Source organism: Musca autumnalis, unplaced genomic scaffold, assembly GCF_047663935.1.
Source record: "Musca autumnalis isolate F117 unplaced genomic scaffold, ASM4766393v1 scaffold_4, whole genome shotgun sequence".
NCBI classification, from domain to species: Eukaryota; Metazoa; Arthropoda; class Insecta; order Diptera; family Muscidae; genus Musca; species Musca autumnalis.
In genome coordinates this window covers 210,606,190-210,631,501 of record NW_027411977.1, presented here as the reverse complement: position 1 = coordinate 210,631,501, position 25,312 = coordinate 210,606,190, and the positions used below count along the sequence as shown (strand labels likewise).

At 36.8% G+C, this 25,312-nt stretch overlaps 1 protein-coding gene across 4 annotated transcripts in view; it reads left to right on the top strand.

Moving 5' to 3' along the window:
- Positions 1-25,312, top strand: part of Usp32 (Ubiquitin specific protease 32) — a 34,249-nt gene that overhangs the window by 7,728 nt on the left and 1,209 nt on the right. Inside the window, exons 2-16 of one of the 4 annotated variants that reach the window (XM_073985600.1) lie at positions 5,052-5,286; positions 5,358-5,634; positions 8,971-9,199; positions 9,264-9,466; positions 9,526-9,697; positions 9,764-10,045; positions 10,123-10,485; positions 10,550-11,539; positions 12,140-12,445; positions 12,513-12,871; positions 20,369-21,057; positions 21,114-21,280; positions 22,196-22,419; positions 22,486-22,671; positions 24,465-25,292. In XM_073985600.1, the coding sequence (XP_073841701.1) occupies positions 5,052-5,286; positions 5,358-5,634; positions 8,971-9,199; positions 9,264-9,466; positions 9,526-9,697; positions 9,764-10,045; positions 10,123-10,485; positions 10,550-11,539; positions 12,140-12,445; positions 12,513-12,871; positions 20,369-21,057; positions 21,114-21,280; positions 22,196-22,419; positions 22,486-22,671; positions 24,465-25,292 (5,510 nt within the window). Of the gene's footprint in view, positions 1-5,051; positions 5,287-5,357; positions 5,635-8,970; positions 9,200-9,263; positions 9,467-9,525; positions 9,698-9,763; positions 10,046-10,122; positions 10,486-10,549; positions 11,540-12,139; positions 12,446-12,509; positions 12,929-20,368; positions 21,058-21,113; positions 21,281-22,195; positions 22,420-22,485; positions 22,672-24,464; positions 25,293-25,312 lie in introns of all 4 variants that reach the window. The other 3 variants (XM_073985599.1, XM_073985598.1, XM_073985597.1) reach the window with 3 other exon arrangements.

Genomic DNA, 25,312 nt, shown 5'->3' with positions numbered 1-25,312 from the left:
GAAAGGTTGCTTCCAAAGTCCCTTTGGGAAGGAAAGGTTGCTTCCAAAGTCCCTTTGTGAAGGAAAGGTTGCTTCCAAAGCCCTTTGTGAAAGAAAGGGTGCTTCCAAAGACCCTTTCTGAAATAAAGGGTGCTTCCAAACACCCTTTATGAAATAAATAAAGGGTGCTTCCAATAAAGGGTGCTTCCAAACACCCTTTGTGAAAAGAGGGTGCTTCCAAACACCCTTTGTGAAAGAAAGGGTGCTTCCAAGGAAGGAAAGTGTGCTTCCAAAGACCCTTTGTGAATGAAAGGTTGCTTCCTACGATAAACCTTTAAAAGGGGTGGTTCCAAAGACACTTTGTGAAAGAAAGGATGCTTCCAAAGACCCTTTGTGAAAGGAAGGGTGCTTCCAAAATCCCTTTATGAAAGAAAGGAAGCTTCCTTTCTGAATGTTTGTGTGCTTCTATCGACACTTTCTGAAAGTTAGGGTTCTTCTATCGACCCTTTCTGAAAGTTAGGGTACTTCTATAGACCCTTTCTAATGGAAATGCTGCTTCTGCCTTTGTGAAATAAAGGGTGCTTCCAAAGGCCCTTTGTAAAAGAAAGGGTGCTTCCAAAGACACTTTGTTAGGGTTCTTGTATCTACCCTTCCTGAAAGTTAGGGTGCTTCTATATACCCTTTGTGAAATAAAGGGTGCTTCTATAGACCCTTTGTGAAATGAAGGGTGCTTCTATAGACCGATTGTGAAATAAAGGGTGCTTCTATAAACCCATTGTGAAATAAAGGGTGCTTCTATAGAACCTTTTGTGAAGTAAAGGGTGCTTCTATAAACCATTCGTGAAATAAAGTGTGCTTCTATAGACCATTCGTGAAATAAAGGGTGCTTCTATAGACCATTCGTGAAATAAAGGGTGCTTCTAAAGACCCTTTGTGAAATAAAGGGTGCTTCTAAAGACCCTTTGTGAAATAAAGGGTGCTTCCAAAGACCCTTTGTGAAATAAAGGGTGCTTCCAAAGACCCTTTGTGAAATAAAGGGTGCTTCTATAGACCCTTTGTGAAATAAAGGTGCTTCTATAGACCCTTTGTGAAATAAAGGGTGCTTCTAAAGACCCTTTGTGAAATAAAGGGTGCTTCCAAAGACCCTTTGTGAAATAAAGGGTGCTTCCAAAGACCCTTTGTGAAATAAAGGGTGCTTCTATAGACCCTTTGTGAAATAAAGGTGCTTCTATAGACCCATTGTGAAATAAAGGGTGCTTCTATAGAACCTTTGGTGAAGTAAAGGGTGCTTCTATAGACCATTCGTAAAATAAAGGGTGCTTCTATAGACCATTCGTGAAATAAAGGACGCTTCTAAAGACCCTTTGTGAAATAAAGGGTGCTTCTAAAGACCCTTTGTGAAATAAAGGGTGCTTCTAAAGACCCTTTGTGAAATAAAGGGTGCTTCCAAAGACCCTTTGTGAAATAAAGGGTGCTTCCAAAGACCCTTTGTGAAGTAAAGGGTGCTTCCAAAGACCCTTTGTGAAATAAAGGGTGCTTCCAAAGGCCCTTTGTGAAATGAAGTGTGCTTCCAAAGACCCTTTGTGAAATAAAGGGTGCTTCCAAGGACTCTTTGTGAAATAAAGGATGCTTCCAAAGACCCTTTGTGAAATAAAGGCTGCTTCCAAAGACCCTTTGTGAAATAAAGGGTGCTTCCAAAGACCCTTTGTGAAATAAAGGGTGCTTCCAAAGACCCTTTGTGAAATAAAGGGTGCTTTCAAAGACCCTTTGTGAAATAAAGGTTGCTTCTAAAGACCCTTTGTGAAATAAAGGGTGCTTCCAAAGACCCTTTGTGAAATAAAGGGTGCTTCCAAAATACCCTTTGTGAAATAAAGGGTGCTTCCAAAGACCCTTTGTGAAATAAAGGGTGCTTCCAAAGACCCTTTGTGAAGTAAAGGGTGCTTCCAAAGACCCTTTGTGAAATAAAGGGTGCTTCCAAAGAATCTTTGTGAAATAAAGGGTGCTTCCAAAGACCCTTTGTGAAATAAAGGGTGCTTCCAAAGACCCTTTGTGAAATAAAGGGTGCTTCCAAAGACCCTTTGTGAAATAAAGGGTGCTTCCGAAGACCCTTTGTGAAATAAAGGGTGCTTCCAAAGACCCTTTGTGAAATAAAGGATGCTTCCAAAGACACATTGTTAGGGTTCTATCTACCCTTCCTGAAAGTTATGGTGCTACTATAGACCCTCTGTGAAATAAAGGGTGCTTCTATAGACCCTTTGTGAAATAAAGGGAGCTTCTAAAGACCCTTTGTGAAATAAAGGGTGCTTTTAAAGACCCTTTATGAAATAAAGGGTGCTTCAAAAGACACTTTGTGAAATAAAGGGTGCTTCAAAAGACACTTTGTGAAATAAAGGGTGCTTCAAAAGACACTTTGTGAAATAAAGGTGCTTCTATAGACCCATTGTGAAATAAAGGGTGCTTCTATAGAACCTTTGGTGAAGTAAAGGGTGCTTCTATAGACCATTCGTAAAATAAAGGGTGCTTCTATAGACCATTCGTGAAATAAAGGGCGCTTCTAAAGACCCTTTGTGAAATAAAGGGTGCTTCTAAAGACCCTTTGTGAAATAAAGGGTGCTTCTAAAGACCCTTTGTGAAATAAAGGGTGCTTCCAAAGACCCTTTGTGAAATAAAGGGTGCTTCCAAAGACCCTTTGTGAAGTAAAGGGTGCTTCCAAAGACCCTTTGTGAAATAAAGGGTGCTTCCAAAGGCCCTTTGTGAAATGAAGTGTGCTTCCAAAGACCCTTTGTGAAATAAAGGGTGCTTCCAAAGACTCTTTGTGAAATAAAGGATGCTTCCAAAGACCCTTTGTGAAATAAAGGCTGCTTCCAAAGACCCTTTGTGAAATAAAGGGTGCTTCCAAAGACCCTTTGTGAAATAAAGGGTGCTTCCAAAGACCCTTTGTGAAATAAAGGGTGCTTCCAAAGACCTTTTGTGAAATAAAGGGTGCTTCCAAAGACCCTTTGTGAAATAAAGGGTGCTTCCAAAGACCCTTTGTGAAATAAAGGGTGCTTTCAAAGACCCTTTGTGAAATAAAGGTTGCTTCTAAAGACCCTTTGTGAAATAAAGGGTGCTTCCAAAGACCCTTTGTGAAATAAAGGGTGCTTCCAAAATACCCTTTGTGAAATAAAGGGTGCTTCCAAAGACCCTTTGTGAAATAAAGGGTGCTTCCAAAGAATCTTTGTGAAATAAAGGGTGCTTCCAAAGACCCTTTGTGAAATAAAGGGTGCTTCCAAAGACCCTTTGTGAAATAAAGGGTGCTTCCAAAGACCCTTTGTGAAATAAAGGGTGCTTCCGAAGACCCTTTGTGAAATAAAGGGTGCTTCCAAAGACCCTTTGTGAAATAAAGGATGCTTCCAAAGACACATTGTTACGGTTCTATCTACCCTTCCTGAAAGTTATGGTGCTACTATAGACCCTCTGTGAAATAAAGGGTGCTTCTATAGACCCTTTGTGAAATAAAGGGAGCTTCTAAAGACCCTTTGTGAAATAAAGGGTGCTTTTAAAGACCCTTTATGAAATAAAGGGTGCTTCAAAAGACACTTTGTGAAATAAAGGGTGCTTCAAAAGACACTTTGTGAAATAAAGGGTGCTTCAAAAGACACTTTGTGAAATAAAGGTTGCTTCTATAGACCCTTTCTAAAATAAAGCGTGCTTCTATAGAGCTATTGTGAAATAAAGGGTGCTTCTATAGACCCATTGTGAAATAAAGGGTGCTTCTATAGGCCCTTTGTGAAAGAAGGGTGCTGCTCCGTTCAGATCACCTCCAAAGAACACATTTAGGTTGTCTATAACGACGCCCTTCAGATCGCTTCTAAAGACTTCTCCCTTCAGCCACCTTTAAAATCTCCCTTCTCGTATAAAGACTTTTCTGTTCAGCTCAACTTTTTTAATCTCTCTTTTAGTCCCATATAACTCTCTCTTGTGGCTGCCCATAAAAACTTCCATCTGAACGTCCATAAATACTAGTTTCGCGTCGTCTATAAATACTCCCTGCTGGCCGCATGAACAGACTCCCATCTGATCGGAGAATCACTGCTGATCGCCTTCAAGACTTTCTTTCTGGTCGCCTACTAAATTTTCCTACAGCTCGAATATAAAATCTCCTTTCAGTTCGCCTGCAAAGTCTTACTTCAATTTATCTATAAAGACTCTCTTTCGGTAACCTATAAAGATTTCCTTCCTATCGTCTATACATTTTGTTATCATTATCCTTTCATCTTGCCTATAAAATCTCCCTACAGCTCACTATACATAACTCTGATCGCTGCTGGTCTTTAAAACTACAGTTCGAATATTAAATCTCCCTTCAGCTTACCTTTACAATCTCCCTACAGCTCGCCTATAAAATCTCCCTTCAGCTCATCTATAAAATCGAGCAACAGCTCGCCTATGAATTCTCCTTTCAGCTCGCATAAAGTCTCCCTTCAGCTCGCCTATAAAATCTCCTTACTCTCGCCTATGAAGAGTTTATTCAGCACGCTTAAAAGGCCTCTCTTAGGCTAGCTTATGAATGTCCCCTTTAGCTCCATTTGGTGCCTACAACACACCTCTTTTAGTTCCTTATTTTTGTAATATGCTGCCTCTTTGTATAGCCTCTTCAAACAGTTTTTTTCACTATTAGTTATTAAACAAAAAAATAAAATTAATTAACCAATATTTGTTTTATACGCAAAATCGAAAATAAATCCTTTCAATTATGAGGAACAACCACAGAAACAGATTTAGAATTGCAACCCAACCATAAATGTATAAAATTATTAACAAATACATGCTGCTTATGTCAATATTGTTGTACATTAGGTTCTTCAGTTTGCTAATGTAGATAAGATTTTTGAAAACAATGAATCATTACTATGCAGAACAAAACATAGTGGGCAAGACGACTCAACTTTAAAGAACCTTTCGAGGGGACGAACAACGGTATAACAAGACATTTTATTTGTTGATTTTTATCATTCATTAGGTGGTGTATTGCTTCTTGTATTTCAAATTATTATTGATTAATTATTTGTTTTATATTTTTTTACTTTTAGTTTCTGAATCGGAATTGAGGCGCCTAAAGGAGGCCTTCAAGAAATCAGCTGGTGTTGGACGAACAAATCTTAGCCGTAATGCCTTTCAACAGGATGTCCTATTCGAGGGTGTTCCAGCGCATGTAACAGATCTGCTGTATACAGCATGCGGTGGTACAAATAAGGGAATATCTTTCAAAGATTTGTTATGTGGTTTGGTTTTAATAACAAAAGGCACCGAAGAAGAGAAGACAAGGTAGTTTTAATGAAACCTAAATTTTTGTTTTCTATATACATATACATATATTTTCTTTCTTTTTCCCACAGATTTCTTTGGAATCTCTATTGCAATGACAGCGGCACATATATTTTAAAATCGGATTTTACCAAAGCCCTCAATTTATTGCCTTATGAAAGTGCATCACTGTTTGCCCAAACAGATCGCATAAATTTTGAACAATTCCAAGCATGGTTGCTGAAAAATCGCACCTCAACCGTCTTATCGAAATGGTTGCTATCTGATAATTGTATTTCACTAACATCGGAATTGGAAACGCCAACATTTTATCAAAGTTTAGCGGGTGTAACACATTTAGAGGAGAAGGTAGGTGGTGGCAGTAAACAAATTTTAAATTATAAACATATAAAGGAATCATCATTATTGCGCATGTCGTAAATAACAAATCTAGGATAATGTTTCCTTTGTTTACTACAGCAATTGCAACAAATAACAATAACATCATCAGGTTATCTATCCTTCATCTTTGCTCTCTCTTGATTTGTATGCATTTGCTTTGGTTACAAAGGATCAAACCACAACAAAGCAGTTCTTTGTCTGAAAACAAACAGTTTTCATTTGGTCCTTTAATGAAATGTCATCTTAAGGGTTAATTGACCTTAGGCGGGGATGTAATCGAATGTGTTTCAGAAAGTGTCATAAAGATCCCCATCATCATGTTGTCTATAAAACTTGACTGAGAACATCTATAAAAATTATCTTTGGCCTATAAAGGTTGCTTCTGGTAGCTCTATAAACACTCCCTTTGGTTCATCTTTGAAGATTCCCACCTGCTCTTCTATAAATATTACCATCTGACTCCCTTCTACTCGTCTATGAAGGCTTTCATCAACTTCTCTATTTAGACTTCTGTCTACTCGTCGATTTAGACTCAATTCAGTGTTTCGATGACATATAGGTATTAATTTGCCTTTGATTTTTATGAACTTTCGATTGTTTTTGTTGTTGTAGCAGGCAATTACCCTCCGACTTTTTATTACCTCAGCCTATAGGCTAAAGAGGATATATTCACTTTGATACGACTAAAAAAGTGTGCCTAATCGAAATAATGGTTTTAGACCCCAAGTATGTTGAATGAAACCCTTTTCACACAATTTGGAGTTGATCTGGCCATGCCCGTTCGTCTGTAAAATGTTGGGTATCGTAATATTTTGTCCAAACTTAGTTTAATTTCGAAGATAGGCCATATTGGTCCACTCCTTCCGGTACCTGTCTCACAAACGTTTGAAATTTTCGCTGCAGGTTGATAACTCTCGAAGGTAGTAACCGATTTGGTCAAAACTTTGCATATGGTAATATTACTTTCAGGCATTGATTAGGTTTGAATGTGGACTAAATCGGTATACTCCTTCATGTAACTTCCATACAAAATTTAGAAAAAGTACAGTTTAACAGCTCGCATTGGACCATTTTAAACATTTTTGCAATAAGTTCTTCTTGTGGGCCCTGTTACGACGACGCAACTTTTTTCGGAAGCAAGTCTATACTTTCTGAGATAATGGCACAAAAGCTCCTAAAAAAGCCTCTGTCGTATTATTTCTTAAAGACTCGGATTATGTCCAAATATTGACTACATCGGACCACTCCTTCGTGTACCTCCCATACAAAGTTTGGAGAATGAGTGCAGTCTAAGGACTCGTGGGTTCGTTTTAAAATTTTTTGGCAACATGTTGTGTACGCGGCCTTAGTTACGACGGTACACTTTTTTCGGTGACAAGTCAAGAGCAAGACTGAGCTTCTAAGCCTGCCGGCTCCAACTGTACTGGATAATACGTAAGATAACCCTCGGAGGGAGTACCCGATTTGATGCAATTGTTGTACATCGTATTATTTCTTACAGAATCGGATTATGTCCAAATATTAACTACATCGGACCACTCTCAAAAAACCTCTATATACGTCAGAAGTTTTGAGTTTACTTATTTTCTTTAGTTCCGAGACTGAGGGTATATCTCTGTCGGCACAGCTCACTGATACTTTCTTATTTGTCTACTTAAAGCTCGAATTTACAGCATCTCTGTTTGCTAAACAAAAGCGCTTACATAGATTTCTTTTTTCCGCAGCATTTTCAATACGAAAATGTATTATTCTCAATATCTTTTATACGAAAATTTATTATCCGCAAAGTTTTCTACACGAAAATGTATTATCCACTACCTTTTCTACACGAAAATGTATGATCTGTAATATTTTCTATAGGAAAATGAATTATCCAAAATCGTTACTATACGAAAATGTTTTATCCGCACTAATTTCTAAACGATCATGTATTATCCGCTACGTTTTTTTACACGAAAATGTATTATCCGCAATTTTTCTACACGAAAATGTATAATGCGCAACATTTTCTATATGAAAATGTTTTATCCGCAACATTTTCTATACAAAAATGGATTATCCGCAACATTTTCTATCAAAAATGGATTATCCGCAACTTTTTCTACTCGAAAATGTATTATCCGCAAAATTTTCTACACGAAAATGTATAATCCGCAAAATTTTCTATACGAAAATGTTTTATCCGCAACATTTTCTCCCAACAAAATTTATTATCCGCAACATTTTCTGTACAAAAATGGATCATCCGCTTCTTTTTCTACTCGAAAATGTATTACCCGCAACTTCTTCTATACGAAAATGTTTAATCCTCAACATTTTCTATAGGAAAATGTTTTATCCGCAACATTTTCTCTACGAAAATGGGTTATCCGCAACCTTTTCTACACGAAAAGGTATAATCCGCAAAATTTTCTATACGAAAATGTTTTATCCGCAATATTTTCTATAGGAAAATGTTTTATCCGCAACATCTTCTCCCAACAAAATTTATTATCCGCAACATTTTCTATAAAAAATGGATTATCCGCATCTTTTTCTACTCGAAAGTGTATTATTCGCAACCTATTCTACTCGAAAATGTATTATCCGCAACTTCTTCTATACGAAAATGTTTAATCCTCAACATTTTCTATAGGAAAATGTTTTATCCGCAACATTTTCTCTACGAAAATAGGTTATCCGCAACCTTTTCTATACGAAAATGTATTATACGCAACATTTTCTTTATGAAAATGTATTATCCGCTACATTTTCAATAGGAAAATGTATTATCCGCACCCTTTTCTACACAAAATTTTATTATCAGGAGCATTTTCAAGGCGAATTTATTATCAAATTTATTATCCGCAACAATTCCTTACGAAATTGCATTATCCGCAACATTTCTTATATGAAAATGTATTATCCGCAACATTTTCTCTACGAAAATTCAATATTTTCTAGAGGAAAATTGATTATCCGCAACATTTTAATATCCAGAACATTTCGCCTGCGAATTTTTTTATCCGTAAAATTTTTTCTCGGAAAAATATTTATTCGCAAAATTTTCTCTAGGAAATCTTTTCACCCGCATCATTTTCTGTGGAAAAATTCTTATCCGCAACATTTTCTCTATGAAAATTTATTATCCACAACATATTCCTTACAAAAATCTTTTATCCGCAACATTTTATCTAAGAAAATATCTTATCCGCAACATGTTCTCTCGGAAAATCTTTATCCAAGACATTTTCTTTTTATTCACAGCACGTTCTGTTTCATATCCATTCATATCCACTTCTCTTTTTTCTCTCTCAATTCCAGGACATTGTCGATTTGGAAAAAGAATTTTGGCGTTTGAAAAATTCCTCACCAAATGGTCAATTGGATTTACAGTTTCTGGGACCTTTACTTAGTCCCCCAATACCAAAAAATGCATTACAAGGTCTATTCAATGCCTTTGATGAGAATCGTGATGCTCACATTGATTTCAAAGAGTTGTGTTGTGGTGTCAGTGCCGCCTGTCGTGGACCCGGGGTAGAGAGGACAAGATGTAAGTATGAGATTTTGATTTTTGGTTTCTCAAAATATCCTTAACCTTTTTCCCTCCATTTCAGTTTGTTTCAAAATATTTGATGTTGATAGTGATGGAGTTCTGAATCATGCCGAAACATTGCAAATGATAAATGTTTTATTGTATGTGGCCAAAGAGAATCGAAATGTTAATATGTACAAAGATATTACCAAACAGGAAGCTTTAAGGGACATTGTCAATTTTACAAATCAAAAAGAAGGTGGTGGGGTTGCACCACAAACAATGGTAAGGTGAAGAAAAATGTTGAATTTGGAATTTGATTAATATGTTTCTGTCTTTTCCAGGATTCCCAACAATTGGCTGATTTATCCATCACCCTAACCGCCGAGGACTTTATGATGTGGAATGTTGAAAGCAATTTAAAATTGCTCCAACCCTTTTTGGATTTAATCTTTGAAGTGTGTCATATTGTGTTTGGCCTATGGCCACAATGTCGCCATATGGAACATGATATTGGTAAGGTTATTTTCTTTTTAAATTCTTTTTATGGTTTTAATGTGAGTTTCATTATTCCCCTTTCAGTTCGCGGTTGGCTAGATCGGGAGGAGAAACGCAAGTACACAGTTGGACAATTTTGGTATTTAATATCTCGCGATTGGTGGATTCAATGGCTGCATTATGTCAACAATACCACCGTCTCCTGTGAATATTGTAAAAATACCTCGAATGGAACATATCAGAGGACATCATTTTCTGGCATTGACGAGGCCGTAGTTTGTGATGAAACTTTCAATACTAACTCCTTGGATTCGGCAATGTGTGCAGAATTAGGTGTTACAGGATCAGCTGATAATTGTAGTTTAGGTAAATCTCTCTTAAAACAGGGAAATGTTTTATCCGCAACATTTACTTTATTACACACTTCAACCTTTCTCTTGCAGGTTCTTCCAGCAGTGGCATTTCATCATGTCGTCAAATGGGTGCACGACCCGGGCCAATAGATAATACCAATCTTGTTATCCCCAATCCCTATAAGAATGTACGCACCCTAACCGGAGAAGGTGGTCATTTGAAACGTGATACTCCATTGGTACAGAATCATAATTTTGAGCTGGTACCGAAATCTTTGTGGAAGGCTTTAAATCGTTGGTATGGTGACAATTTACCATTGCCACGACAAGTTATACAACCACCCAATTCCAATCAGGTTGAGTTGGAGTTATATCCTTTGAATTTAAGGATTCTGTTACATCAAATTGTGCCGCAACAACAACAAATGGCCAATAATTGGGGAGCCATGACAAGTAAAGAAACATTTTTCCAATTCAAGTATACAACATTACATACTAACTCATGTTCCACTTTTAGGTAGTTATGGTGTCATAGCATCCGGCGGAGGATTTGCAGCAATTTCATCGCCAAATGTCTTACAGCCACCCAAACGTTATTTGGCCTATACCGCAGCCTTTAGTCGTTTGGCCACGGTTCAAAAAGTCGGAGCCTTTCTATGCGAACAATTGCGTTTGCGTGCAGATGATATACGCCTATGGCACATACCATCGGGAAATATCGATAACAGTGCCATCCTCTTGGAGGAAGATAACATGACTCTGAAAGAGTTACTATTCAAGGATAATGATCAGATACTTTTGGAAATACGCAATAAAGATCAAACATGGCCCGAAGAATTGGGCTCCCTAAGTCTAACACAATCTGGAGGATCTTCCATCAACGATCGTCGTCTAACCCGTACCTCCATAATGTCGGTGCAGGCCCCCGGTGCCACAGGTCTACACAATTTAGGCAATACATGCTTTATGAATGCCTCGCTACAAGTTCTCTTCAATACTCAACCATTGGCTCAATATTTCCGACAAAATATGCATTTATTTGAGCTGAACACTACCAATAAATTGGGTACACGTGGACATTTAGCCACACGTTATGGTGAATTATTAAAAGAAGTTTGGAGTGCCACAACACGTTCGGTGGCACCACTAAAACTAAGATTTTGTGTGACTAAATATGCTCCTCAATTTGCGGGTGGTGGTCAACATGATTCCCAGGAATTGTTAGAATGGCTGCTGGATGCATTACATGAAGATTTGAATCGTGTTATGGAGAAACCATATAGTGAGCTGAAGGATTCGAATGGTAGACCGGATAAAATTGTTGCCTCTGAGGCATGGTCTCAACATCATGCCCGCAATCAATCGATCATCATTGATCTCTTCTATGGTCAATTAAAATCCAAAGTTAGTTGTATGTGCTGTGGCCGTGAATCGGTGCGTTTTGATCCATTCAGTTTGCTGAGTTTGCCGCTACCCGTGGAGAATTATATTTATTTTGAAGTTTTGGGTAAGTTGTGAAGGATTTTTGTGGAATTTTTTGGTTATAGGAATCTTTCACAAAGCGTCTATAGATGCAACTTTTTTTAGAAAGGGTCTATAGAAGCCTTCTTCCCTTTCAAAAAGGGTCTATACGCAGCCTTTCTTTCAAAAAGGGTCTATAGACGCAGCCTTTCAGAAATGTCATCCTTCAGAATCCGTTTTTTTAGAAAGCGTCTATAGAAGCCCGCTTTCTTTCCGGAAGGTTCTATAGAAACACCTTTTCTTTCGGGAAGGGTCTATAGAAGCACCCGTTCTTTCCGGAAGGGTCTACAGAAGAACCCTTTTTCCGGAAGGTTCTATAGAAGCACCCTTTCTTTCCGGAAGGGTTTATAGAAGCACCCCTTCGTACCGGAAGGGTCTATAGCAGCAACCTTTCTTTCTATATAAGTTCTCTTTCTTTTAGAAAGGGTCTATGAAAGTTCGCTTTCTTTTAGAAAGGGTCTTTAGAAGTTCCCATTCTTTCAGAAAGGGTCTTTAGAAGCCCCTTTCTCCTCAGATTACCTATAAAGGCTCTCTTCAGCTGTAAATGTTCGTTAATACATTGTTTTGTCTTTATTTCCACCCCTAGTTATCCTACTCGATGGTTCGGTGCCCATAAAATATGGTTTGCGCTTAAATTCCGAATGTAAATATTTCGATTTGAAACGCAAGCTGGCCTCCTTGTCATATTTGAATCCCAACTTTATGTTGATTTGTGAAATATGGAATTCCCAAATACGCCACATATTTCCCGATGAAGAGAAAATCAAGCCCACAGCAGCCAAGGAGTTGTACTGTTACCAACTACCCGAGGAATGTCAAGATAGATCCAGATCCAGTTCTACCATGGGCATCAATATTGAAAAGGGTCTAAAGGATATACAAAGGAGTTCAGGTAAGCTTAACCACATCTCACTAATGAAGACAGGAAACTAATGAAGAAATTTATTTTCTTCTAGCAGCCATGTTAACGGCCTATGACTCATTTTCCTCGCTAAATGCTTTGAACAATTCCGCCAATAACACAACAAACCACAATAGTGGTGATAAATTACTTTACAGCGAAACATCATTTGAAGAAATAGTTGCTCCTACGCAAGCACCACCACAATTGCCCATATCGCCACCGCCACCACCAACGCAACTACCTACTAGTCAATCGGCAGCAATTAATGTAACATCTTCACATTCGTCTGGAATGTTACGTTGTCAAAACAATAGTTTCGATAATGTACCCATGACCGTACTCGGTGGTGGTAGTTGTGGTCATGATGAGGGTGATGATGAAACCGAAGACGATGATGTACATGTATCAACGAAGGTAAGGCGGTGCTTTGGAAACAATATGTGCATGCCCCAGACTTTATTATGCTTCAAGGTATGGCTATAGTTTTTAGAATTGTTTTTGCAAAAACATTTATTGTATTTAATAACGTATATACATACATTCTACTTTTTGATTACAACATATCGATGCACTCCGGCAATGGGGATGCAATGAGGAGGTAGCGGATTTTTTTTTTTTTTTTTGTGAATTTAATTTAATGAATTTGGAGGATACTTATGGCTCTATAAATGTAGAATTCTTAGGAGAGTCTATACGAACAGATTTCTTGGATATTTAAATAATGTGATCTTTAAATGTGGGGGTTTATAAGGGATAGCCGGAACACAAATCGTGGATAGTTAAAAAATATTTTTAGGGAAGACAATCAGCAGATGCCGTGGATATTTAAAGAATATTTTATGAAAGACAAAGGTTAATCCGAACATTAAGAAGAATAAGTCTTGGATATTTAAAAATTGTTTGATGTACTATCAGATCTTTAAAGGGGGATTTTTACCAGTAACTCTCAGAACTGTAAGAGTGACCGATTTTTAAGAATATTTTTTGATTGACAAACTTTTAAAAAATGCCATCACATAAAATCGAGTAAGGTAACGTAGATTTTGTGATTTAATTCAAGACCCACAACATGTGAATGAATCTCCTCCTAATCATTGCATCCCCAAAATAAATACAAGTGAATGTTCCTTAACAAAATATTTATACAAAGAATGCGCATTACATAGGCTTTTGCTGCTGCCGCCGCTAAGTGTCGTGTCGTATAAATATTTTATATTCTAATTTTATTAAAAGAAATTAGAGCAACTCTTTCAAAATTACCATTCAATGTTAGAGAGATAGAACATCTCAGCATCGTCTCATATGCAACATTAGCCATTAGGAATGAGGGGTTTCTATGCAGCCACAACATTAACACTTCCATTTTATGTTGTTTCAATTTGGAAAACAAAAAATACCCAAAATGATGGACAAAACAAAGTGATACGTATTAAATACAAATGTTTACACTAGCAACAAAAACAAAATTTCTTCCTTTTTTGCTTTCCCTAGTTATATGGTTTTGGATGTAAATATTTTTTTTTTTACTTTTTTATAATAATTTGGTCTATAAGTTTTAAAGATTTTTACAATGATGTACAATTTAACCTCACTTTATTCTATGTTTGAATGTCGAAAGAAGTAGCCGATTTGTTTAAACTATGAATCCTACATACAGTTCGAAGATGGGCTATATTGGATCACACATTTTTGTATCATCTACAGAAAGTTTTTCCACAATATGTTAAATTATATTTTTGGATATTTTTTAGCGTTACTGGAATTACGTTGATTTTTAAATTCAAATTTTGTGGAAGTGAAAGAACATTTTAACAAACTGGCATGTCACAGAAACCAATTCCGATCGTAAGTGGAATTGATTTCGTATTTAGCTTCTTCAGAAACCGAAAAATTCTTTCGGAATGAAACCACTTTTGGTTTATCAAGTGGAATTGTATTCTTTTTTTTTTTTTTTTTGGTAACATGTCACTTTAAAACACTCCAAAAGCACTTCAAAATAATAAAAATATTGTTTTATTAACACAATTACATTTAATTTCATATATTTTTTTTATCATTTTATTGAAAAAATTCGCAAATTTCCATTATTTCTCAATCAACAAAACCAATTATTAACAAAGTGTTGCCTCATATTTTTTCGTGAACATCACGTTTTTCTTCTTCGTTTCTAAAAACTAAACAATCTGGCAAACATAAAAAAGAACAAAATAAGAAAGAACTCAAACACGGTATTTTTCAATGTTTTTGCGCCTCAATTATATTAAAACTGAAAATAGAATAAAAATTAACGTTCTTTTCGCACAAAAAAGCTTTCTTTAAACACAATATTTTCAGAATTTCACTTCTACAGTGTTTTCTAATCATATGTTTTTTTTCTTTATTTTGTTTCCTCTAATGTTGCCATATTTACACTTTAAAATAAGATTTTTGGAATTCACCAAATCGATCGAAATCTGGAGAATCTAAAACAAAAACGATCGAAATGAAATCACGGAATTGAAACCATTCCGATCGGAATCTGTGACATGCCTGAAAGACTCCCTTCTACTCACGTGGAAATATATTCTTTTGACAAAGGCTCCATTCTGGGCGTCTGTAGAGACTCTTTCGACTATGAAGGCAACCTTTGGTTCGCCTATAAATACTAACTTCGATTTGTTTATAAGGACTCCCTTCTTCATATAAAGATATAGAAATAAATGAAATGAAAGACACCTTTCTGGACGTTTCAAAGACTTACTTCTGGTCGCCTTTAAAGACCCTGTTATTTTATTAATGGCTTCACAACGAATGAAAATTTATTTTAATAATTTCCTGTATAACATGACAACTACAAAAAACTATGTTAACTAGATATTTTTCAAATACAATAAGTACAATGGTAGTATTAGGTAGTTCATTCTTCTTTTTCAACACCCCAACTAGATTGAACTCCTAATCCCATGAGTTCACAGCAATACTGGTGTTTCTATCTTGATAAAGGCTTCGTAAAAATATCGGCGATCATCTCGTTTGTGTTTAGATATTCAATACACAATTTCTTATTTTCAACCAATTCCCTAATGAAATATCAATGTGTTTTGATCGTGCGTGGTATGTGCTATTATGGCTCAAACTTATTGCACTTTGATTGTCGCATTTGATACTGATGAAAGAAGAATTTCCAAGCTCTTTAAATAGCGATCCCAACCATAATGCTTCTTGCGCAGATGCAGCCATTGCCATGTATTCGGCTTCGGTAGTAGACAATGCCGTTGTTGATTGTTTCTTCGAGTTCCATGAAATTCAACCGTTTTGAAATTTGAAAATGTATCCAGAGGTAGATTTTCTATCATCAAGGTCACCTGCCCAGTCAGCATCGGAAAAAACATTCTATAAATTTGGTGTCATCTTTAAGTTTATAATCCACTGTGCCCTTGAGGTATCTCATTACCCGTTTGACAGCTTCCCAGTGTGGTTTTCCATGATCATTGTTGTACCTTGACAGTACCCCCACTGCATATAATATACCGGGGCGACTGACCTGAGCGGCATAGGGCAAACTTCCGACAGCTTCTTGATAAGGTACGTCATGGTGCATTTTCGAAGAGTTCATATCTTTTGTTAATTTTTGATTGACATCTAATGTTGTACAAACAGAATTACAATTTTGCATATTAAATCTTTTCAATACACCTTTGATGTACAATTCTTGGTCCAACCACAATTTTCCATTTTCACGATCTCTTGCGATTCTCATGCCCAGAATGTAACTTGCCTCACCAATATCTTTCATTTTGAAATGTCGCACCTAATCAACAAAAGGGAAGCAACTCAAAATTTCTTACTTTTCAGTAGAGACAAAAAACTGTTCATACTTAACTGGTAACTCTGAGGACACGAAGAGTGAAATAACAATATTTTTTGACGAAAGAGTAGACAAACCAATGTGACATTTTTACAGTGGATGGAGTTGATCATTATCTATCGTTTTTTATTAAAAAGTGAAAATTACCAAATTTTGAGTTACTACCCTTTTGTTGAACAGGTGCGATGTCTTGATAAGCAATTCTTAATATGTTGTTTTGATTCAGGATTATTCGTAAGGATCAAAATATCATCCACATATATTGCGACATATGTTATTTCCGTATCGTTCAATTTGTAATATACACAAGGTTCGGGTTTAGATTGTATTAGCCCAATTTTCTTTAATGTTCCATCTGATTTCTTATTCCAAACCCGGCTAGCTTGTTTAAGGCCATTTAATGACTTCCTTAGTTTACAAACTTTTCCTTTGCTTTCCTCAAGACCTTCTGGAATTTTCATATATATTTCCTCTTCCAATTCACTCTGCAGGAAAGTTGTTACTACATCCATTTGAATTATGTCAAGATTATGCTGAACTGCCAAGCTTAAAAGTAGACGTATTGAGGAATACCTCACCACCGGAGAGAAAGTTTCTTCGTAGTCTATCCCATATTTTTGAGAGTATCCCTTTACAACAAGTCAAGCTTTGTACCTCTCAATCTCGCCTATCGAGTTGCGTTTTACCTTAAAGCACCATTTACTATCTATTGGTGTTTTCCCTTTTGGCAATTCAGTAATTTTCCAAGTTTTATTTTGTGATAAGGCTGCTAGTTCGTCATCCATTGCCTTTTTCCACTCTTGCTTTTTGTTTCCTCCCAATGCTTGTTGTACTGTCTTTGGTTCTTCATCTTCACTTGACGCATGACACACATATCCATATCTTGTTGTTGGTCTTGAAATTCTTGTTTATCTCCTTATATTATTCGTTGGTGCGATTCCCGCATCTGATAATCTTCGATCCATGTTTTCCGATACATTGTCAAAACCAAGAAAAGAGTAACAATCCGTTTCGCCTGAATAATATTCCGATTTTGAATTTTCTTAATCACGTTGTCTCTCTTCTATTGCTTGATCATTTGTGCCTTGCAATATATCATAATTTACATCATCATCATTAGAGGCATTAGCAACATTATCATCATTAGGGACATTAGACGATATTTCCCCCACTGAATCGCATCGGCGGAAATAATAGAATTTTGCATCATCTTTTGGCATATCTTCACAAAATGTATTTTCCAAAATCTTAGCATCTCTACTTAATTCAACGCTGTTTCTACCGGGACGATATGTCTTTTTGGAATTGCTGTAACCAACAAATATAACTTCTTTTCCCTTTGCATCCAATTTCTTACGCTTTGGCTTAGGGATGTGAATTACGGCTCTACATCCAAACACTCTGAGATACGTTAAACAGGGCTTCTTACCTGACCATGCTTCTTCCGGAGAAATTTCATTTAACATTTTCGTCGGTGTGAAGTTAATTAAATGAACTGCAGTGTTTGCTGCTTCGGGCCAAAACTTTTTGGGCAAGCACGACCGAATCAAAAGACACCTAGTTTTTTCTATAATGGTCCTGTTCATTCTTTCTGATACTCCATTTTGCTGAGGCGAATATGGTACTGTAGTTTGGTGATAAATACTGTTTTCAACAAAAATGCGTCTCATTCTTTCATTACAGTATTCGGTTCCGTTGTCACTCCTCAAGGCTTTAATCTTTCGTCCTGTTTGATTTTCGACAAATTTTTTGAATTTGACGAACTTTTCAGCAACTTCAGACTTCCGTTTCAGAAAATATATAAAAACTTTTCTCGAGTAATCATCTATAAAAGTTAATATATATCGAAAACCACTTAAAGAATCTGTATCCATTGGACCACAGAGATCAGTATGAATTAAATCCAATATACCGTTGACTCTAGTTCCTGTATCGTTAAATGGGTTCTTGATATTTTCCCTTTCAAGCAAGGAATACAATTTTCTTTACTTATCTCACAATTTATTCCAATGACAGCTCCTGATGCCATTTTCTTTAGTGTTTCATTGTTTACATGACCGATTCGATTGTGCCACAAATTGCCTTCTTCAATCTTACCTTGAGAAACCATTGCTTTGTTACTTGAAAAATTCAAACGAAACATTCCTTCAACCAAATCTCCTGTAACAATAACATCGCCACAATTATTGATAACTCTGCAGCCTTTTGCATCAAATACAACTTTGAATCCGTTTTCAACAATTTTTGAGACAGACAGTAGATTAATATACAAATCCGGAAAGTGAAGAACATCTTTAAAAGTAACGTTTTCTTTCTTTCAGTTTCCCACCAATGAAACCATGTTGACATTTCCAATTCCATCGATGTAGAATTATTTGCTATGATTACCTCAGAATTTTTTTCTTCATATCGATCACTGAAAAATTCCTTACTTGAACACATGTGGGCTGTGGCACCGGAATCGAAGTACCAATCATTGTTATTCAGTTTACGTAACGAAAACGCTTCCATCGCAGAATTCCCACCATCTTTCTGTGAGAATACTTTCTTGGATGATTTGTTTGGGCATTTGGCGGCTATATGACCATACTGATTGCAGTTATAACACTTCGATCCTTTAACATATTTGCCAATTCTCTTTTTGTTGAAAGATAAAGCCATTTCAGTTGCTTCATTCTTCACATCTTGCAATATTTTCAACTTTATAGCGTCACCTGTTATTTTTATACCCGAGCTTTGAATCCCCATAATCATAGGTTTATACTCATCCGGTAATCCAGCTAATAACATTGATCCGATCCACTCTTCATCTACGTTAAGTCCAACAGCCCTTAGTTTGTGCGCCGAGTTGATTATCTCATTGACATATTCCTCAACATTTGAACAATCTTTCAACTTTGTTGAGGAGAATGCTGTGTTTTGGACAGTTTGGAGGTTTGGAGGGCTGCATAGTCCAGTATAGTCCATCGTTGATGGAGCTTTTTTACACTGCTATGTGGTATTTTCGATGATTGCAAAATACACAACAAATGTATGACCCTAGTATACATATTCTTAATCTGCATAAAATACCCATTCGATGTCCATCAGTCTTCCCGTCTGGATAAAATTAGACAAAGCTCTCAAAATTTTTGATAGAGCTTTTAATGAAAAATATATAACTCCTAAGACTTTGGACTGGTTTGCAAGATGGACGAAGTCTTTTGAGGGCAGCCAGTTTGTATAAATGATCGAAACGTTTACATTTGTATCAATTAATCCAGGTTTATCTAAAAACTTATATTTTTCTTTAAAATTGTACATCATTGTGTAGCAAAATTTCTATAACTTATTCATTTTTTATTCTAAATTAACTCTCCAAGACTATATAGTTTGAGTGTATTTGTATATTAGCTTATGTTATAGTGTAATTTGTTTCAATAGATAGCACCTTCTTTTTTTAATAATTGTTCAATAATATTTCTAGTTACTATTGTTTTGTGGTGTAGCTAAATATTAGCAGCGTAAATTTTTAGTTGTAGATTTTTTTGTTTAAATTTGATTTGATTTTAAGAACATTTTTTACAGTGTCGGGGAGGAGAGGGGGAATTTTCGCCCTTTTACAACTCCCAAAAAATACAATGAAGTATCTTCTTTGAGCCTCCCACGACAGTGTTCAATTGGTTCTTAAATCTCATAGTTAATTGTGGTGTGGAGCAAAAGAGCTTTGTAAATATAAATGTCTTCAGTCTTACCTTACAACAATTATTCAAACTAATTCGTTTTTATAATTATCACCAATTTGAATTTGCTTCCTTTGCACACTTGGCTTAATAGGTGAAGAGTTTTACTAGCTGTAACAATTTTAATGGCTTTGTTATTTGTCTTTCCTTACTTCTATAATCCTCCGAGCACACTTTGCTGTAATGTTATTTTAAAGTACTGTAAAAAAATTGCTAATTTTAAACACAATTATATTATTACATACCCTTGTATTTTTAACATAATTTGTATTTTGTATCCCAATCCACCACTACCCATTCACACAACAACCCAAAATGTTGGTGCTCTACGTACATCTACAGCACACCTCCAACATAAGTCGTAGTCCCGAGAATACCTTTGTTAATGGTGGCATTTTGCAAAAACATGTATCCACCTCTAAGCTATTACATACCACCACTGAACCAAATACATGCTCCTCATCCTCAGTGGCTACTGCAACACATTCCGGTGATAATTCCATGGAAAGTTCAACCTGTGATCCTGTTATCATCAACAGTTCTCAAGCCGAATCAATTGGTGGTGGTGCCGGTATGTGTGAGGGTGGTTTGAGACGTTTAAGTGATTGCCCCTGCCGCCTGAACAACACAGCCGATGAGGCAAATGCCCAACGTTTAATGGAATCTGAAATAAATAGACAAAATTTCATGAAACAAGAGTTACAAGATTCCTATGGTGGTGGCGGCATACCTTTGTCCAATGGTTTAATGGCTTCCGGTAATCTTGATGGTGGTGTATTTTCCCGTGTTCCCTCACAGCACTATAAAGTGGGCAGATATCTTATGGCTTTGCATCGTAAAATCACACGACAGGATAGCTATTTTTTGTCACATCATAAAACACGACCCAGTATATTTGGAGTGCCTTTATTAATACCCAATTTAGAGGGTGGTACAAACAAGGATTTATATTGTGCCGTATGGTTGCAAGTTAGCCGGTTATTGACACCACTGCCAGCCTCAACGGATCAAGCAAATCATGCAGCTGATTGGTAAGTAGGAAAAGAAAATAAACAGTGAATTTTTAAATTTTTTCTATTTCCCCTAGTGATGATAGTTTGGGCTACGATTTCCCCTTCTCATTGCGTGCTGTGAAAAGCGATGGTCTAACATGCGCCTTATGTCCCTGGTCAAATTTTTGTCGTGGCTGTGAAATACCATGTAACAATGAATATGTATTCCAAAGTTCATTATTTACTAATAGTTTTGATACAAGTAAGTGATCTTGAATAATCCACACATCCACTACATCTACTCAAGTGCAGGCGACCCTATGGACCATCTACTCTACAGTAGACGACCCCAAGGGCCATCTACTCTACAGTAGACGAGCCTATGGGCCATATACTCTACAGTAGACGACCCTATGGGCCATCTACTCTACAGTCGACGGCCCTAAAATCACAAAAGGTGGTACATGGGCCACCTACTCTACAGTAGACGACCCTATGGGCCATCTACTCTACAGTAGACGACCCTATGGGCCATCTACTCTACAGTAGACGACCCTATGGGCCATGTACTCTACAGTAGACGACCCTATGGGCCATCTGCTCTACAGTAGACGACCCTATGGGCCATCTACTCTACAGTAGACGACCCTATGGGCCATCTACTCTACAGTAGACGACCCTATGGGCCATCTACTCTACAGTAGACGACCCTATGGGCCATCTACTCTACAGTAGACGACCCTATGGGCCATCTACTCTACAGTAGACGACCCTATGGGCCATCTACTCTACAGTAGACGACCCTATGGGCCATCTACTCTACAGTAGACGACCCTATGGGCCATCTACTCTACAGTAGACGACCCTATGGGCCATCTACTCTACAGTAGACGACCCTATGGGCCATCTACTCTACAGTAGACGACCCTATGGGCCATCTACTCTACAGTAGACGACCCTATGGGCCATCTACTCTACAGTAGACGACCCTATGGGCCATCTACTCTACAGTAGACGACCCTATGGGCCATCTACTCTACAGTAGACGACCCTATGGGCCATCTACTCTACAGTAGACGACCCTATGGGTCATCTACTCTACAGCAGACGACCCTATGAGCCAACTACACTACCAGTAGACCATTTAAAATTCCTAAATTTTCCCTCTTTCTTCCAGGTAATACATCTACACCTAAAATGATGCCAAAATCTGCTAATAATTCCATGTCTGGTGGAACTTTAGATAATCGTAAACCATTATATTCCACATCATCTGATCGCGACTCTTTGCAGTCGCAACAATCAATGATCTTAACACGAAATTATGATAATAAATATATCATTGCCATAGATTGGGATCCAACGGCATTGCATTTACGTTATCAATGTACATTGGAGAGGGTAAGACGACCACATTACACAGCTACCATATTTAGAAGCTGAACTAAAATTGTTTGTATTTTATAGCTTTGGGTTGATCATGAATCCGTTGCCATATGTCGTAAAGAACAAATAGAACCTGTCGATCTTAATCATTGCCTGAGGGCCTTTACATCTGAAGAAAAGCTGGAACAATGGTATCATTGCAGTCATTGCAAGGGTAAAAAGCCAGCCACTAAGAAGTTGCAGATTTGGAAATTGCCGCCAATTTTGGTAAGTAGATTGTCAACCTCTCACTCTCCGAAATTTAGACCTACTGTAGACGACTGTAAGACCTTCTACGCTTTAGTTGACAAGCATGTGGGTCATGTACACTATATTAGGTGACCACAAGGACCATCTATGCTTTAATAGACGATCCTAAGGGTCATCTACGATACAGTAGACGACACTAAGGGGCATCTACTCTACAGTAGACGACCTCTAGGGTCATCTAGATGAACCTACTTGTTAGTAGACGATCTTAAGGGCCAACTACTTGACTGTATGAAAAAATATTTCCTTTTTATTAATGATACAAAATTTAAAAATATATTATAATTATATTTGTTGTGGTCCGTAACTTACTGTGAAATTCGATGGAGAATATTTTCTCCATTGACACCGACCACCTAAGCTGAAGTATAGAGGGAGATATGGTCACAATTTGTAACCTAACCCCAAAATAAATTCTTGATATTAATAATCAAAATAAAATTGACATTTTAACGATATAAATATTATATCTACAATTTTCTTGTTGTCAGTGACTTATAGCGAAATTCGATGGAGAATATTTTCTCCATTGACACCGACCACCTAAGGTGAAGTATAGAGCGAGATATGATCCAAATTTGTGACCTAACCCCAAAATAAATTCTTGGTTTTAATAACCAAATTAAAATTCACCTTTTAACGATATAAGTATTATAACGACAACTTTCTTGTTGTCAGTGACTTATAGTGAAATTCGATGGAGAATATTTTCTCCATTGGCACCGACCACCTAAGGTGAAGTATAGGGGAAAAATGATCCAAATTTGTGACCTAACCCCAAAATAAATTGTTGGTTTTAATAACCAAATTAAAATTCACCTTTTAACGATATAAATATTATATATACAACTTTCTTGTTGTCAGTGACTTATAGTGAAATTCGATAGAGAATTTTTTCTCCATTGACACCGATCACCTAAGGTGAAGTATAGAGGGAGATATGATCCAAATTTGTAACCTAACCCCACAATAAATTCTTGGTTTTAATAACCAATTTAAAATTCACCTTTTAACGATATTAATATTATATCTACAATTTTCTTGTTGTCTGTGAATTATAGCGAAATTCGATGGAGAATTTTTCTTCATTGGCACCGACCACCTAAGGTGAAGTATAGAGGGAGATATGATCCAAATTTCTAACCTAACCCCAAAGTAAATTCTTGGTTTTAATAACCAAAATAAAATTCACATTTTAACGATATAAATATTATATTTACAACTTTCTTGTTGTCAGTGACTTATAGTGAAATTCGATGGAGAACATTTTCTCCATTGACACCGACCACCTAAGGTGAAGCATAGGGGGAGATATGATCCAAATTTGTAACCTAACCCCAAAGTAAATTCTTGATTTTAATAAAGAAATTAAAATTGACATTTTAACGATATAAATATTATATCTACAATTTTCTTGTCAGTGACTTATAGTGAAATCCGATGGAGAATATTTTCTCCATTGACACCGACCACCTAAGGTGAAGTATAGAGGGAGATATTATACAAATTTGTAACCTAACCCCAAAATAAATTCTTGATTTTAATAACCAAATTAAAATACACATTTTAACGATAAAAATATCATATCTACAATTATCCTGATGTCAGTGACATATAGTGAAATTCGATGGAGAATATTTTCTCCATTGACACCGACCACCTAAGGTGAAGTATAGGGGGAGATATGTACTTGACAGTATACGACCCTGAAAGTCATCTACAACATTTAACCCCTCTTCTTTTCCTTTCAGATTATCCACTTGAAACGTTTCAATTGTGTCAACAACAAATGGGTAAAATCACAAAAGGTGGTACATTTCCCGCTGGACGATTTTGATCCCACACCCTATTTGGCTGCTGTGCCTCAAGAGACGATACTAAGGCATAAGGAATTACTCGAAATGAATGAAATTTCCAAAACCATGAATGGTATTAACAATGAAAATAACGAAGCAATAACAACAAGTGATATTAAACAAAAAGATACACAAGCTGAGACTAAGTTAAGTAAACAAAGCCAAAACGAGATGACCATCAATAGTGCCACTGTTGCGGTTGCTGCCTCCACTAACAACACCACCACCACAACCAATGCCACCAACAATTACGCCTCGCTTAATAATGGCAATAATGCCAATAAACCACTTAATGGCCTGACTAAAGAGGCTCAATTAGCACTTAATGAAAAAGTTAATAATATTTTAAATTTACAACAACAACCAACTGCTACAAATAAGGAACAAATTTTAGATGCTTGTAGTAATATTATTGATAATGGCAATGGCAAATGTTGTAGGGATGGTGGTGATGGTAGTGTGGCGGCGGCACCTAATATAAATGGCGTTGGCTTTGATAATGATGACGATGAAGATGGAGAGTCTTCAGATAAAATGCTAGACAATGCTGCCATATTACGGAAGGCCGGTGATGATCGTACAATGACACGAAGAAAAAGGTTGATATCCACCAGTCTCACCAAAACACCCATTGTTGATGGGGCATTTGAAGATTTTCATCAGCATAAACTGAAGGCCGGAGATGATCCGTTTGATCCCAAGTATAAGCTATATGCTGTGGTGGTAAGTTTGAGATTCCAATT